The 15,899-nt window shown below is 42.7% G+C and overlaps 1 protein-coding gene and 1 long non-coding RNA gene across 2 annotated transcripts in view; one reads left to right on the top strand and one right to left on the bottom strand.

Moving 5' to 3' along the window:
• LOC135281978 (uncharacterized) overlaps nucleotides 1–15,899 on the top strand; it is a 64,588-nt gene that overhangs the window by 10,444 nt on the left and 38,245 nt on the right. The gene's annotated exons all lie outside the window — the stretch shown is intronic.
• Nucleotides 363–11,797, bottom strand: LOC135282288 (protein-glutamine gamma-glutamyltransferase 6-like). Its single transcript, XM_064391918.1, has 12 exons — nucleotides 11,605–11,797; nucleotides 11,038–11,277; nucleotides 10,411–10,529; nucleotides 9,132–9,260; nucleotides 7,719–7,896; nucleotides 6,147–6,282; nucleotides 5,663–5,766; nucleotides 4,643–4,885; nucleotides 3,858–4,181; nucleotides 2,729–2,886; nucleotides 945–1,078; nucleotides 363–647 (listed from the first exon to the last, which is right to left on the bottom strand). The coding sequence occupies exons 1-12, from the start codon at nucleotides 11,795–11,797 to the stop codon at nucleotides 494–496; spliced, it is 2,112 nt and encodes a 703-aa protein (XP_064247988.1). The 3' UTR covers nucleotides 363–493.

Genomic DNA, 15,899 nt, shown 5'->3' with positions numbered 1-15,899 from the left:
AGGCTGGATGGGGCTCTGAGCAGCCTGGGACAGTGGAAGGTGTCCTTGCCCATGGCAGGCAACTGAAACAAGATGAGCTCTAAGACTCCTTCCAACTCAAACCATTTTATTATTCTGTGATAATTAAATTGCATTCCATGAAGCTTATAAAACCAGTGATTTTAAATGATGTTCCTTGGAAATCCAGCTGCTATTATTGCTACAGGCTCTAATGCTGCAAACCATCACACTTGATCCTCTCCTCCAAGTTTAATTATATAATGATTCCCACTTGTAATTGTATGTGTGAAGGCCCATAAAACAGGCTAGAGAATGAGAAAGGTGACACTGTCTTTACAGTATAGTGTCTGGTACCTTTTTATTAGTTTCTGTTCAAATTACATCACTTTATTTTGGCTGAGTAATCTGCATTTCTGTGCTTCCAGTCATAAGAATGCATGAACACTGCACCAGCCTCATAAACAGGCAAAACTGAACTCTTGTACAGGTTATATCACTGAGCAGGAGCCACATGAAGCATCACAAATCCCTTAATGTCTGAAAAGTGGGTGCAAACCAGGTCCACCTGAAGCTGCCTGGTGCCACTCCTGTAGGGAATGATTTCAAATTCCACTGTTGAAGTCTCCATGGGGGCCATTCTTTCCACACTAAAAGAGAGAACGCATTTGTAAGTTAAAACAGCTGAAAAATTCTTGCTATGTGTTCTTCTGACTACCCAAATTTAAGACTGTATGCCACCTCTCCACTCCCTGAGCATTCCGTAATTCAAATCTTGACAAAAGCAGTTCAAAAACTCCATCTGCTGTATGGAGAGTACTGACATGGTGGCATTTTGTTCAAGGCTGGTGCAGATGAAAGCCACGAGGTTGACAGAATCATTTTAAACACCCCACTGGTCCTCCAGATTTCCCAGCAAGGTGAACAAGCGTGAAGTGTTTCCGTACCGGATTCGGAGCTGCTCTTTGAGCAGGCCACTGCCTTCAGCTCTCAGGACACAGTCTGTCACCTCATCAGACAGGGGGTTGGTAAATGTCACCTCCACATTGACAGGCTTGTGTACCACAGCTTCACCAAGGACCTACAGAGAGAGAACATCCTGCTCAGCCACAGCATCAGCCTCGTGTCTTCCTAATGCTTTTCTCCTTTCATCCCGTTGCAAACCACTTACCCCTAGCATCACCTGGGCAGGAAGGAGCCAGGAATTAGTTCATGTGCATAGTTTTGGGCAACAGAGTTCAGCCTTGAATGAGCCATCCAGTGAGGCTAAGGATCAGCAAACTGCTGTAGAATGTCCCTTTTTTAACTAGGTCAGTGCATGGTTTCATGTATAACATGATACTCATCAGAGTGAGAACAGAATGAGAATACAAGTATTGGCATACATGGTTAACTACTGCAGGCACCTTAAATTAGCTTTAACTAGGCTAAATGAAAGGTTTGGGATTGGAGAACATGGGAGGTGTGAGAGGTGAATTGTGGTGTCTCAGGGAAAAGAATGCAAATTAGCAAATAGACATATTCATTACCTTATTTTGACTGAGATAATGTGGAATTGGTATATCTGGTATATATTTGTAAATAATGTAGTATTAGGTAACATCACTGAGTGCCATCAGCCCAATTGCATTTCTCTGTTACTGTCTCCATGTTTATAGGGAAGTTTCAATCAACAGAAACATTAATGCTTCCTGACACTTAATCACTGAATTGAAGTAATTTAATCCAGGTACCTGCCCTACATAAACTGGCTCTGTTATTTGTATGGCACAGCACAGAGACTTTTTACAAAGTCTCACTAGAACTTGGTATTCAGAAATTGCCAGACCTGCAAAAAACTACACTTTTTACTTCTGTGTGTGACCTTTCTTGTATGCTACTGACAGAGTGGTTTGGGACAACTAATCTGGTCTGGAGGCCCTGAAGGCCTCTGCTCATTACCATATTCCCTCTGTGTTATTTACAGTAAGATGAGCAGATAGCATTTGATCCCATGAGCTATGCAGCTTTTAAATCTGCTGTCCAAAACCAGTTCAGCTGGTTTATGTGGAAGTGATGGGCCATGCAAAGCCAGGACTGTCCCTGGGCAAACATAGTGCAGGATCTTTCCTGTAGGCTAAGAACTGCTCTTTATTCATTGTACAACATTTGTCAAAAGTCAGTTAAAAGAGGAAAAAAGAGAAAGCCTCCAGTTCTAATTAATCATTTGGGAAGTGTTGCAGAAGATGAAAAGTGACAGTTATCATGATACAGCTAAAGAACTTTCTTTGAATATTGGTGATAGAGAGACTCACTGTCCCAGGTGTTATCAGCTGGTCAGTGAAGATGTCTTTGGTAAAAATCAGTCTTCCTAAATAATCTGGAAGATATTGATCAGACTTTTCTAACAGAAGGGGAGGTCTAAATATGGATGAGATTTCTTTGTCTGTCTGTGTTCTGCCTGTCCATCTTTAGGTAAACTTACCTTGTACCTGTTGTAACACTGAGAACTTTATCAGTGCCACATTAACAAGCACTGGCAAGAATATCCCAGCACAGCTATGCCATGGAAAATTTGTCCTTTTTTCATTGTATTTAATTTAATTTGTATAATATGGCCTATTACTACAGCAACAAGATCCAATCACCCTTAGGCATGATTTCACTTCCCGTAAGAAATAGATGGAGTAGGAATTCCAGCTGCTGCTTCTCAGCACATCTCTCAAGGGTCACAGAGGGGACTAGCTTTTACCTTGATGGAGAGAAAAGGATCCTGGAGCACAATATCCTTCTCAACTAGAAGTGAGGCTCCCCGTTTGATCTGGCACACAGCAGTCACCAGGATCTTCCTGTCATCCATCAGAGAGTTTTTGTACTGGGAGTAGGAGATCTTAAAAGAAATCTCTTTCACTGTAATGGAAACAGAAACAAAATTTCCCTCTCCTCTTTTGTCTGAGTGTCAGCTATCTGTAAGATACCTGTGTTTTAAGGAGTAGTACTCTTGCCACCCTGGGGCTGCACATTTGTGAGTGTTGACACCAACAGACAGGAATGATGCTCATGGGTAACTTCTATTTACATTTACATAAAGCCCTAAATGATCAGGTACAGCTTGGTACCTGGACAGATCCGAAGATGGATGGATGGATGTAGCAATACCTGCTGGTGTTTTTTTCATTTATCTGAAGTGGGGTTTATTGCTCCTTCCTTGCAAAGAGGGCAGAGGTCAGAAGGTTGGTTGGTTGAAATGCCCTTGCAGGTGCAACCATTCAGCCTCTGCCTTGCACAATCAGAATTCTGTGCCAGTGAGGAAGGCAGTGGAACTCAGTGTAGTGAGAAAAAGAATTCTGCTAGAACTCTGGAACGAGTTCTAACGTGTTATGTATTAACTTGAGAGGGTAGTTGTGTTCATCTGTGCTGCCTCTCATTTTTCAGCACTGTCCCTCTAAAAGCAGGGCAGAGACCAATTGGCACAGCTCTTCCTGCAGTTGGTGGTTTCTGTTGTGCTACTGTGAAAGCTGTAGGCTTGTTTTCCCCCCTTTAATCTGTCTTTTTGCTTTGCTTAGGGGGAGCCAGAATCTCACTGATCTCCAGCCTTTGTCTCTTAGTTGTTCTCTCAGCCAAAAAGGTCATATTGTAGCACCAACAGTGGCTGTGCTGGGTCAGACAAAAGGTCAATCTGCTCAGTCTCCTTTTCATCAGCACCTGAAAACAAATGCTTAAGACAGGGAAAATATGTGTCTTTTCCCCTGAATAGCCTTGACCTCCAACTGTTTGCAAGTCATACATTTTATGAGCCATTCTTTATTTTCATGTGATCTGACCACAACCCAAAACTATATCTTGTCCAGTAATAAAAGCTGTAATAAAATCAAAATTACCTTCTTCAGCTCCAAGTTTAACAGACCTATGCAACTGCAAAATCTCTGCCTTGGGTTTTCTGGTGTAGAGGATGGCTAAAGCCTTCAGTTTAACCTTTATGGTCTTAAAATCTGAGATCAAGTTTTTGAGTGTCAGGGTAAGGAGGATGTCCTGGCCAACCACAGGAGATGCATCAAGGAGCAGCTTCCCTGAGATGCTGGGGGCTTGTGCAGGCTGTGTCCTTGAAAATCTTCTGGGTCTTGGAATTTTGCTTCTTTTCTCAGGTCTTTTCACTCCAAGCAGCTTCAGTGCTTTCTTGTACACCTGCCTTTCTTTCAAGGATCCTGCATTGAAAGGTACCATGGTCAGAGATCTCGTGCGTGTTCAGGGTGTAGTGCAGTGGAGCCACGGTGATCTCAGACATTTAGGGAAGCTGACAAGGGCAAAGACCCTCAAGAGGAGAAAGTGAGGTCTAACCCTAATGTGAATTTTGGCACAAAAGCAAATGAATGTACACGGCCATGAAGACTGGAAAGTAAAACCTGCCCATCAGCTCCAGGTGGCTGTTCAGGGGCACCCCTTAGGAGCTGTGGGCAGTACAAAGGTAATTCTGGGAGAGTTCAGCTCTGCATAAGATGGGGCAGTTGTCATCTCCTCCAGCAGGTAAGGAGCCCTAAGATTTTGAAAATTCACAATTGCTTGGCTCTAGAAGTAAAGAAAATTAGTCAGTACTCAGTCCAACAAAGGCCTTAATTCTTTTCACATCTGATCATCAGTGGCAAAATTATTGTAAAAAAGAATTTACCTTCTGGATATTTGTAATTAGCAGTGACATCCACACGGGAGTTGGTGCCCACTGCTTTGGTGCTGATAAATTTTCCAATCTTCCTGGTATCAGAATAAATTCTCTCTTTTCTTTTCTTGCTATAGCGAATCCAAGTAACACAGTCAGCATTCACTGCTGCAAACACAAAGGGGCTGTCGTAATCCAGGTTCACATCCCCTTCCTTAATGGCTCTGGTGGAGGCAGGACCGCACTGATAGACGCCTGTATGAGAGAGGGAGAAGTTGAACAACATAAATCCTCATGCTGACAGCAAGAGGGAGAGGCAGCCACTCCAAAACACATTTGGGAGAAGTAAAACAACATAAATCCTCATGCTGACAGCAAGAGGGAGAGGCAGCCACTCCAAAGACACATTTGGGTCAAGTACACTGTTTTCGTGTCTGTGTAATGTGGTTACAGCATGCCCAGAGATTCCACGTGCACTTTGTATCAAAAGGTGGGGCTGCAGAGGAGGTTGGTGGGGAGAGCTAAAGCTTCTGGTGATGTGTGCCATGAGAAATGTCCTCACCCACCAAAGGCTGCAAAGCTGTCAGGTGAAAGGAGAGGAGTCAGAAGTGCAGTCAGACTTAAGAGATGGCAATCAACAATGCTGGCTGTGCGTTGAGAAGAGCCAGAAAACTGAATTTGTTTAACCTGGTAGCGAGGAATGGGATTGTGTGATGTGGGGAAGCTAAGACAAGGCAGGGTGAGATAAGTGAACTTAAGATGTGCTGGCTTTTGTGGAGGCAGAGAATTGAAATTTAAAAAGAAAGAATTTTTATGCTGGTCAGCAATCCAGAGGCTGACAGAAAAGCTCCTTACTGGAGACTGATGTGGGTATTGCTTATCTTGTGCACCCAAATTAATGCTACATGTACAGGGAATATATAGAAGAGATTTGCCCTGAAATTTCTGGTAATTTCAAATTTCAATTTTTTACTCCTGGTAATCTTTAGGAGTAACACTATCTACAAGTTTTTATATTTACAACAGTGTTACCTTTGCTTTTTTCCTGGGGTGTTGCATCCAGAACCTGCCATCCATCATAAAAAGAGCCGAGGTCTCTTCTAACAAACCAGCTTTCATTCCAGACATGGAAATTCCTGCAAGGGAGGTAGAATGCAGAATATCAGATTTGTATAATGCAAGAAATAGTCCTAATTGAGTGAATGAAAACTCTGTGGAGAGAGCAGCTGCTGTACTCCTTACATGAGTACTTCTTCCCCTTTTTGCCAAGTTTTTTTTGTTATACCTCTGAGAAATGTTGGGATGTTATGAAAAAGAAATATTAAAAGGAAAATACTTCATTTCAGAGTCAATAATTCAGTATTGGACATTCCTGAACAAAAAGCCAAAGGTCTGGTGTGGAATTTTATATCACTGGGAACATGAGGTCAGGGTGGTTTTTCAGGAGAACAATTCTAGAGATTTTAATTAGTGGGGAATATAATGGAAGAAATATTAAAGAAATATGTATATTTACCACACACTGTCTTCACTCAAGTGCAGGTTGTTTCCAGACACATCAATGTACTTATCAATACTCAGATTTAGGTCCTTGTCATGGGCAGAGTTGAAGTTTGTAATAACACGAGTAGGTATTCCCAAGCATCTCAGCACTGCAATACAGAGTACCATAAAACCTCTGTAAACCTATTTTGCAGACATATAGAAAGTTTTTTTCTTGGTCACACAGTTTAGTGTATGTTTTCAGTGTTGAAACAAGCCCTCAGAAATTTTCCTCCAGCTAAGATGCCAGCCACAGTCATTGTGCAAAATTGCTTAAAAGACACTTCCACTGACATGACATTGTTAGCTGTCATGTCCTTTTTAATAAGAGTTTGGTTCACCCATTCATTTTAATCTTTGATCCTTCATCCTCTTCTCTCCCCCATTTTCCCTCTGTTTGTTCCTTGTTTCTTTTTCCTCTTATGGAGACATACCTCTCATTTTTCATTTGTATTTTCCCCAAAGAGGTTTGTGTGTCTCAGAGCACCTCTGACTGGACACTGATAGGATGAAATTATTTTCCTGACTTGCAGCTCTCTTTTCAGGTCCTCAGAATTGTGACTTGCTCTTGTGTCACCAGCAGGTAAGATACAGCAGTAGAAAACTGGCAGTGTGAGAAGATGAACTTATAAGAGTACTGGTTTTCTTTGGATCCGAGCTTTGAAACAGGAAACCTTGCTCTTTTCACCAGTCCAGCCTGGAAAACCCGTTTGGTTTTTGTTTACTCACAAAGCTGGCATGCATTATTACAACCTGTAAACTGAAGGATTAACCCTTCACGCACGGAGAGCAGAGGTTCCTCACTCTCCCTGTCAGAGCTGGAACAGAATTGCCACAGAAAGTTCAGCCTGCAGAACTCGTAGTGTGTTGTGGTGTGATATCATGGCTTGCCTCAGTTACCCAGGTCCTTCCCCAGGTGTCACTCACCTCTCCTTTCCCCCACCCTTGACCCCTGCTGGGCACTGTCGACCAACCCAGAAATTCCAGAGGACCGTGGAGTGGTTGGCAGGTTCAAAGGATGCTCTCCACCCCTTGGGGGGCCATTGGCCCACCCAGGTGTCCCTCTCACCTGAGACCCCCTCCCCCCATACCTGGTTGGTGGTCCCTGTGCTCCCTTCCCTGCTGCTCTCCCCAGGTAAAAGGGCAAGCACAGCACAAAGTCAGGAGGTCTGTTGGAGTTGTTGCAGGATTCAGAGGCCACGCGGCCCGAAATAAAAACTCTGGATTAAAAACTCTCCACCAGGACCCACTCCTTCCTTCACCATCGCCTTAAAAGGTTTCTCCAGCTCAGGGAGGCCTGAGGAGTGACCCTCTTCTACCAACAAGCCATAAGCACTGGAGCTCGGGCATGCCTGGAATTGTCCCCACGTGCTCAGCTGCGACCCCAGGTAGCCAAATAGTTTCTTTAGGGAGAAAAGACCACAGGTGCCACTGTTTGGTTCAGCAGCTGGACCAGACAAGCCAAGGCAGTCCTGCTCAGTAATATTGGTAAAATCCCGTAGTAGTGAGCAGCCTGTGGGCGTCACTTCCATCTGTCCCAGCGTACCTGTGCAGGTGACTCCTGCAAAGACCCAGCACTGGCCGTAGCGCACGGGTCTGTAGCGGGCCCGGTGCCACCTGCGCAGGATGCTCACGCTGCCGCTCCAGCGCAGGGGGTTTGTTCCTGAGCGGAACTTCCCGCTCCACTTCCCTTCCAGCACGCCCTTCTCATCGTTGCTGTTAACCTGAAAGAGTCCTTCTCGTGAGAGAATTAAAGTATTTACAGGAAAAGAGAGAGGGAAATAGTTAGAAGTGATTCTGTGTGGGTAGCGCTGTTCTCGTTGACTGGGTGGTGGGACAGAGTATTTGAATTTTAGATAAAATTTTGTCTGCTCAAAGGCCACCACTGGATCAAACCCAGACCAGATTGTAGAATCGGCTGATTCAAAACTGCCTTGTTTTCAATACAAGTGGTTCCAAATGTACTGACTGACACCTGCTTACATTTTCTCTGTTCCATCCATTGATCTCACCTCCTTGTATGCCATTACTCTGCTAGACTGTGCATTCATGCTGCTTCACATTCTCAAGTGATTTATGGAAGCCTTGAGAAATCCATCTTTTCTCTGAATGTTCATTTGTTGCAAATGTGCAAAGAGTACTTACAGCTTGCCCAAACTTGTTAGGTGCGGTTGCATATATTTGTACACATCCATTGTAGAGCCTTGTTTAAGTATCAAGTGTAGTGGAACAGGATGCAGCAAGTTATTTTTAATATTTTTTCCTTAATTATTTGTAGTTATAGTAATTTTGTACTATAATAAATACAATATACAACAAATAACTATAAGTAAATTTGTAATTTTGAGTAGAGTTATTTATGTTGAAGCTGAGAGTGCCTAAAGTGAGTGCTGTACAAAAGGCTGAAAAATATCAGTTATAAAGGAGGAATTTGCTAAGAGATGTGGTGAGGCAGGCATTATTTATAAAATAGAAAACTTTTCAGCTGCCTAGTTGTGCATTTATGTGTTTGTGAGGATGTGCTGAGGAGTTGTAACTATTTGTTACAGGAAATGGTAAAAACCTCACTGAACAAATATCCCTTACTTAAAGAATGCTAAATTCAGACATTAAATGCAGCCAAACCAGCACTGGTTTTCCAAAATATTTTCCTGGTGTTTGAAAAACTTAGCAAGTGATTTCATAATAGACAAATGCTTTCCAAATTAATGAAAAGATCTAATGGACTGAAAATCTGTCAGGAAAATACATGTGAGGTTTGATGTTCCTCAAAAGTTCTTGGAAACATTCTTTCAGTCGTGAGCAAACTTTTGGGAAGAAGAATAAATCTCCATTTTACCTATTTTGTAGCTATTTTTTTGCTTGGCTACACCTATAAAATATTGAGGAATTCATGCTGAATGGTGTTGGGGTTTTGTTGGTGGGTGCATTTCCAGCTGTAAGTGCTGGATCACGTTACCATGGCACTGATAACCCTGCTGACATAGACAGGGCTGTTCCTCTTGGACACATCCTCAGCTGGGTCCTCACGGTGGTTCAGGCTCCGGTCCAGAACAGCCAGAGAGATATCAAGGATGTCCTCTTCAAACTGCAATCAAAACAAGCAATACATTGAGGCTGATTTCATAAGCAAACCCAAGGATAAATTCCCCACCTAGTTTCCTTCCCAGAGCATGGGAGGAAGATGTTGGGAATAGAGGAGTTTTTGTACTGTTAAAGAAAACTGGGCCAAGAAGAAAACACAACCATTAAGTTAACAACTCTCCATAGTATTTTAAAGATGTCTGAGCACAGTGTGGGCCACTGGCATTCATGAGGACATTACGTGTCCTGGTGGCACAGACAAGACCACTGTGGGTTGGGCTCAGCAGGGGTCACACCCTCCCACATCCTGCCCTGCCCCTTCAGACACCTGTCTTATGAAAGCTTTAATCTCATGGGCTGCCTCCACCTCATATCAGGTGATCTGATCTGAAAGAATCCCACAAAAATAGTTATTGTGGATTAGGGTCACCAAGACACTGCTTGGACCCAGAGAATGCCCCAGTGCTTGGCTGGATGGATGTGGCCAGGCAAGGATGGCCCCTGACCTCTGAGACAGAAAGGAGCTCTGGCCTTGTTTCATTGATCAGTGTAAAAGCAGCCATGGCATCAGGAGGATCAATAGAAATGCTGTCTGCAAATGCTGGTGCAGGTGGAGGGCATGAAGTGGCCAGGGATGCTCCTGGCTGGCCTGGGCAGCTGCAGGATGGCTGTGTGGCTGGACATGGGCTGTAGTTCTGACTGTGGTTGCAATGGTTACACTTGGAGGGCCAAACTGATTTTCAAACATTCCAACACATTTGGGATATCCTTTTAGGGTCTTCTCCCCATTACTAAACAGATTACATATTTACATGCACTGGCTTTGCAGTACCCAGTGGTTTTCTTTGCACTCTACAAGGGACAAAAAACCCCAAATACAGTTTTACCAATTTGTGTAGCAGGCAAAAGAAAGCTTTTGCCTAAAATTATGCTTTGTTTCTTTTATTTATGTATGAGCACATGCCACACAGGGGAAATGATCCTGATGCTGCTGTCTGTAGTGTAATGTAAATGAGCTACATATTTGCAAGAAAGTCTGAAGTGGGTAATATTGAACTCTTATACTATGAGAAAATTATATTTTTTTTCTCCTCAAGAGCCTATTTACCCACTACTCTTATTTTGAAAGTTCTGGAAGATGTGATGCTGTTTACCTGTCCATAGTTCCAAGCTTCTTCTTGAATATCTTTCTCCACTCCCTGAAATATGATTCCACTGTCATTCAGGACATACTCCTGCCGCTCCTTTTCATCAGCCATGTAGACATCATCATCTACAAGCAGAACAAGACATGATGGCTGGAAGGAAATTGTTTTGCTCTAACTGAAAATCTCACACAGGGCAGTTCTAGGGATCAGATGAGACTGGCCATGCATTCAGGCTTAGGACTCTTTGCTACACCTCTGTAACCATTTAGAGAGTGAGTAAAATGAACATGAAATTCCTTTCAGGGGAACTGACTGTGTTTCTGTCCCTTCAGTAAGCACAGTATGTATCTTACTGCTACATGTTACTTGTTTTACAGATGAATGCAAGAATCAGAGGAAAAATCAGAGGAAAAATGTTCTAGAACGAATATTTGGAATATTTACTGCCTTTGATTTCCTATCCTACAAGCAAGAGTCTGGGTCTTTGATGCCTTGCAGCACTGAAGAAGGGACACAAACTTGATCCTTGATGTTAAGCAAAAACCCAACTTTCCGTAGCTGTGACTGTCAGGTACAGGCTTCACCCAGGTTTCCTGGCTGAGACAATAAGTCATTTGGAGGTTCAGAGCATACCTGGACACCAGGGATTGAAGAGTAGCACAAACTGGCCCAGGTCTTTGGAGGAGACCTTGCTCCCAGCAAGGACCTGGAGCTGGAGTTTGTAGCGTCCGATGACGGCGTCGGCCGGGCTGAGGATGGTGAAGGTCAGGCAGCGAGGCTCACTGGGCTCTTGGGTTGCACTCCAGCCACTGGCACCCTCCTCAGAAAGGCTAAATATGGCCTTGGTCTGCTGGCATTCTGCTGGAGATGGTCCTGCCAGAGGGAATGATGAACTGGGGGTGGTGGTTTGTGGGAGGTAGAGGTGAATTATGTTATGAAGATAACATGCAGTGTTGCATGTCCTTAGGAGCAGAGATACAGCCTTGGTTTGGAAATGAGGATGGCTCCTGCCTTCCTTTTAATTATTAACTGTCTCTTGCCTTAAGGTGTAGGTCAAACTTTAAAATGGAAGCTCCTGAGCCTAAAAGGGCAAGGAATGCTGAGTGGAACAGGGCAAACCTTAATGTTTCAAAAATGGGCCGTGTACCTGTATGGCACAACAATTTTGGAGCTGGAATAACCTGGATATGGGGAGATTACCTGTGCTTGCAATAAAGGTGATGTTGTCCCAAGATTGTGCTGCTGTTTTGAAGTTCAGAGAGATGTTGAAGGGCTGCCCTCTCCTCAAGATGAGCTCTGTGCTGCTGTAATCAGAGGTGTGGTGTGCAGCTTTATTTAGTTTGGATTGCCAGTTGACTTTTCCTATTTTTAGGGCTAGAAAGACACAAGACATGTTAATTAAAAACATTTCCTTCAGACTTGAACAACTTTTCATTGTGTCTAATGTGCTAATTTTATTTCTGTATAGCTGGCATTATGTACTACAGAAACAAAGAAAATTCCATTGTTATTAAAAATGGAAGAAAGGCGAGGAAGTTAGACAAACAGCTAAAAGATGAACACTTTTCTGTAGGATTCTGTCAGAAAGAGAAAAAAACATTCAAAAATTCAAAATTCAAAGAATTAATCTTTGATGAAAAAAACCCAAAACCAACAAAATTTCTGTGTTTAGATAAGACTTTGTTAAAGTCTGAAGAGACTGTTCTATTCCTCATGTTCCTGCCCTTTTTCTGTGGTGATATCTAGTTCCCATAATGTTTTACAGATTTACAGAAAGAAGTATTAAAACTCTCATCAGGAAATGCAAGGCTGGTTCTGGAAACACTGCCTGACAATGATGGCTAGGAGGTTGGTATCTTCAGTGTGGAACTTGCTTGTTATCTTCTCATGTATCTTGTATCTAAATTAATTTACAGTCTTGTAGCTTGAAGCTGGGTGTTATTTCAGACTCTGCTGGAAAAAGATTACAAGCAGAGGAGTGGCATATCTCGAGGCAGTGCTATGGGTTGATCTATTGTATCATGATATGTTGCCCAATGTTGAAAATGGGGCACTGAAGCTCAGATTACAAAAGCTTCAAGCCTTCTCTTTCCTTGATAAATTAAAAAATTCCCACAACAACAAACAAGAGCAAAGAAGAAAAATGCAGATTTCCCTATGAAAACAGGTGTTTTGAAAGTGCCCTTTCCCAGTGTGATATTCCAGAGGAGTGTCAGGCAAAGAAAACCTCCTGCTCTGGGTAGAGTTTGCTAACCCTGTGCAGAATAATGTTGCTGTAAGCAACATTTCCATCATTTCACTGAACCAAGGAAGGGGCTCGTGTCTGAGACAATCTATGTGGTGCTACTATAATAATAGAGAGGATGAGATTTCAGTTTTCTGCAGCACAGAGTTATATTCTGTGAAGGCTTGATAAAGGCGTAATTATACTAATTTTTCTGCTTTTTGGAAGAAATGTGCATTTCCGAGGCATACTCCAGGCAGTAAAGGCCTTGAACAAGTGACTTCCCTGTAGTCCGTGTCCATAAGCATGTGTGAATGTTTTCAGTTAAGGGTCTTGCTTCAGATGTATCACCTGGAGACAAAAATTCCTTTGGCAGGAGTTTGATGTTTGAGTCACATGGTGTGAAATGCCTGGAAAGCATGTTGCTTGCATCATCACTTCATTTTCCTGCCTTAAACATGTTTAATTGAACAGGACCCATGGAAAGCATCATTCCTAATATCAAGTCCTCTAATTTAAGGGTGGCTTAGAAGGTGTTTCTGAAGGGCCCTTGGAGCCAGGGTTTGAAAAGGAGTCAGTTTGCCTTGCTGACTTTATCTGTGTGTGTCCTGAATGCCCGGGCTCTGCGGGGCACGGAGCACCACGTGTTGATCTGGGCAGGGATGCAGGAAACTGAGAGCATTTTGCACATTTGTAAATAAAAATGTCATGCATAGAGGATTTAATGGCAACCCATGATATTAGTGAGATATGAGTGTTAAAGGACCTAAACAGTGCTGCTAAAGACTGTCAGAGTGGAATGTCACAGGCAAGGACAAGATGCCCATCAGAGGAAGAGAGGAAATGAGCAGAAGCTGGAAAGATAAAGAAGGCAGTGGCTAGCACTGGTTTGCTCTAACAATTTACTACATCAATAGTTTGATTTGCCTTGGCTACACAGGCATTTCCAGAGAATGTGTGCAGGAGATCAGAAAGGAAAGTTTCCTATATGTGGCAAGAGCACAGTATAGCTTGACGCCAGTCTTTTGTCCACGTGAATCTCAAATTAAGCCTTGTTTTGATCTTCACAGTTTCAATTTCAATCTTATAATTTCTTTTTCTTCTTTCAGTGCCTGTGAGGAAAACTTATTTTCTGTAATTCTGTCAGTGTACAATTGGCCAAAAATTTGTTTGGATGTCCATCCTGCAATGGACAGACATTGGGAGCGTGTTCAGAAGGAAAAGCCTGGTGGTCACTGCTGAAGATGCTGACCATGGTGCAGACAGGGTTCTCTTTGCCTTTGACTGAAAGCTGAAGCTATAACAGTTATTTAGGCTAAACTGTGGAGTCTGTATGTGAGTATTCCATGGTGCATGTGTCTAACTCGAGATCTTTACAGTCAGCACAAGAGTGAGAACACTGAGTGCAGTCCCAGACAGACAAGCAGCACTTGGCTGGCAGAGCCCCTCTTGGGAGCCCAGAGGCCACCAAGGGACCTGGCTGAGGCCAGACTCTATTTGATCTTACAGCCTGGCATTTCCATGTAGCAGTCTGATGCCCCAATTACTAGCCAATAGTTAATTAGTTGGCTGCAAAAGCATTGAATAGAGCAGTTAATTGATATGATAGAAAAAATATTTTCTTACTCTACTTTTCTGTGTTACTGGGAAAAAAAAAGGTTCAAGATTCATGATAATAAAAGAAAAAAATCAAATCAGTTCTAGTAGAAAAAACAATAAATGCACAACCTAAAAAAAGCAAAGTTCCTGAGAGAGCAGCTAGATGTAATTTATCTTGTTTCCTCAGCAAATTTTGCTCATCTGGATTGGAAGAGGGATGTCTGGAGCCATAGGGCTGGATGAACTTACCTGCCATAAGGATTCTTTCTTCTTTTCCACACTCGTGCGTAGCTCAGGTTACAGTTACAAAAGTGTGCAAGAACATTCTAAATCCTCTTCCACCAGCACCGGTAATGAAAGGCTCAGGACTGGACTTGGCTACATAGGCTGGAGTTTATACAAGCTGGGTGTGACCTGTGGTTGGTAGCTACTGTTTTTGTAGTGATATCCTACGTGAGCATCCACTGATGACTGCTTTAATTGCACAATCTTGAATCCAATTATCCTTATGTAAAACTGGTGGATGACTGGGGAAAGATGAGAATCAGTATTCTGGCATTTTAGAGAGGAAAGCATCCAAAATTGGGTCTAATGAAGGAAATACTATCTTAAGTAGACAGAAGCAACTTAATTTTAGATGGTTTGGTTTGTGCCAGTTTAGGTTTTTGGGGACTGTGTGTAGAGAGGGCAAGTGTAGACTAATGTACCTATGGTACAGCACAGCTGTGTGGGACAAGGAGTAATCCAAGTAGATTTATAATAATTGGTGTTACTGCCAGTAGCTTTTTTCCCCAATTTTTCTTTTTTTCAAAGACATCTGTCTAAAGATCTTCCACATAACTGCATATAATTCGTTCTGTCTTTGCCACAACATTATTGTAATAATGCTTCCTTCTCATTACCTGTTTCTGACATTATTATAATCTGCATAATATAATCTGCATTTCTTCTGTGCAGAGAAACACTTCCCAGGGAGGGGGCATTGTGCAGTCAGCTGTGACTGGGGACTTGGTTAAGTAAAGAGAAGTGTTTAATGGCTGCCTCTGCTTCTAATAATTTTTCTTTGTAGTTTGGTGTTCATCATACATGCACATATTTTCTCTGTAGCTCTTTGGCACGGCAAGGTTGGTTGGGCCCTGGAGGAAGCAGCAGAGCTGCTCTTCTGGTGTGAGCCCTGCCCACTGTAATTACAGCACTCTGCTCCTGCAGCTCCCTCCTGCCCTCTCCTCCCTCATCCTGTGTAACAGCTTATCTGAAAACATGCCCTGACAATTTGTCCCAAGAGTAGGATGCAGACTGCTCTGGACTTCCAGTGAACTGTAATGAGGAGTAAGGGGTGTCAGGAGCAGGGATGAACTACTATTTTCCTTACCTCTACATTCTGTCTTGTGTCTTTCCTTCAGTTCTGTTTTCTGTTTTGTTTCCACTTTCATATCAAGATTGCCAGGAACCAAAAAGGTGAATTAACTGCCTGCAGTTAAAATACATATTTTAAAAAGGGAATCTAAAGGGTTTTTTTTATGGTTTCTTGTGTGTTTTTTTTTTCCTGTAAAAATCTGTGATTATATCTGGATCCCTCAGACTCTGAAACCTCAAACTCTGAACTGTCAGACAAAAATGCCCATGTCCATAACGCACAACAGCTCTCTTCCAGCTTATTAATTCTGCTTTA

Source organism: Passer domesticus, chromosome 16 (assembly GCF_036417665.1).
Source record: "Passer domesticus isolate bPasDom1 chromosome 16, bPasDom1.hap1, whole genome shotgun sequence".
NCBI classification, from domain to species: domain Eukaryota; kingdom Metazoa; phylum Chordata; class Aves; order Passeriformes; family Passeridae; genus Passer; species Passer domesticus.
The sequence above is the reverse complement of the archived record's forward strand: the minus strand, read 5'-3'. Positions and strand labels throughout refer to the sequence as shown.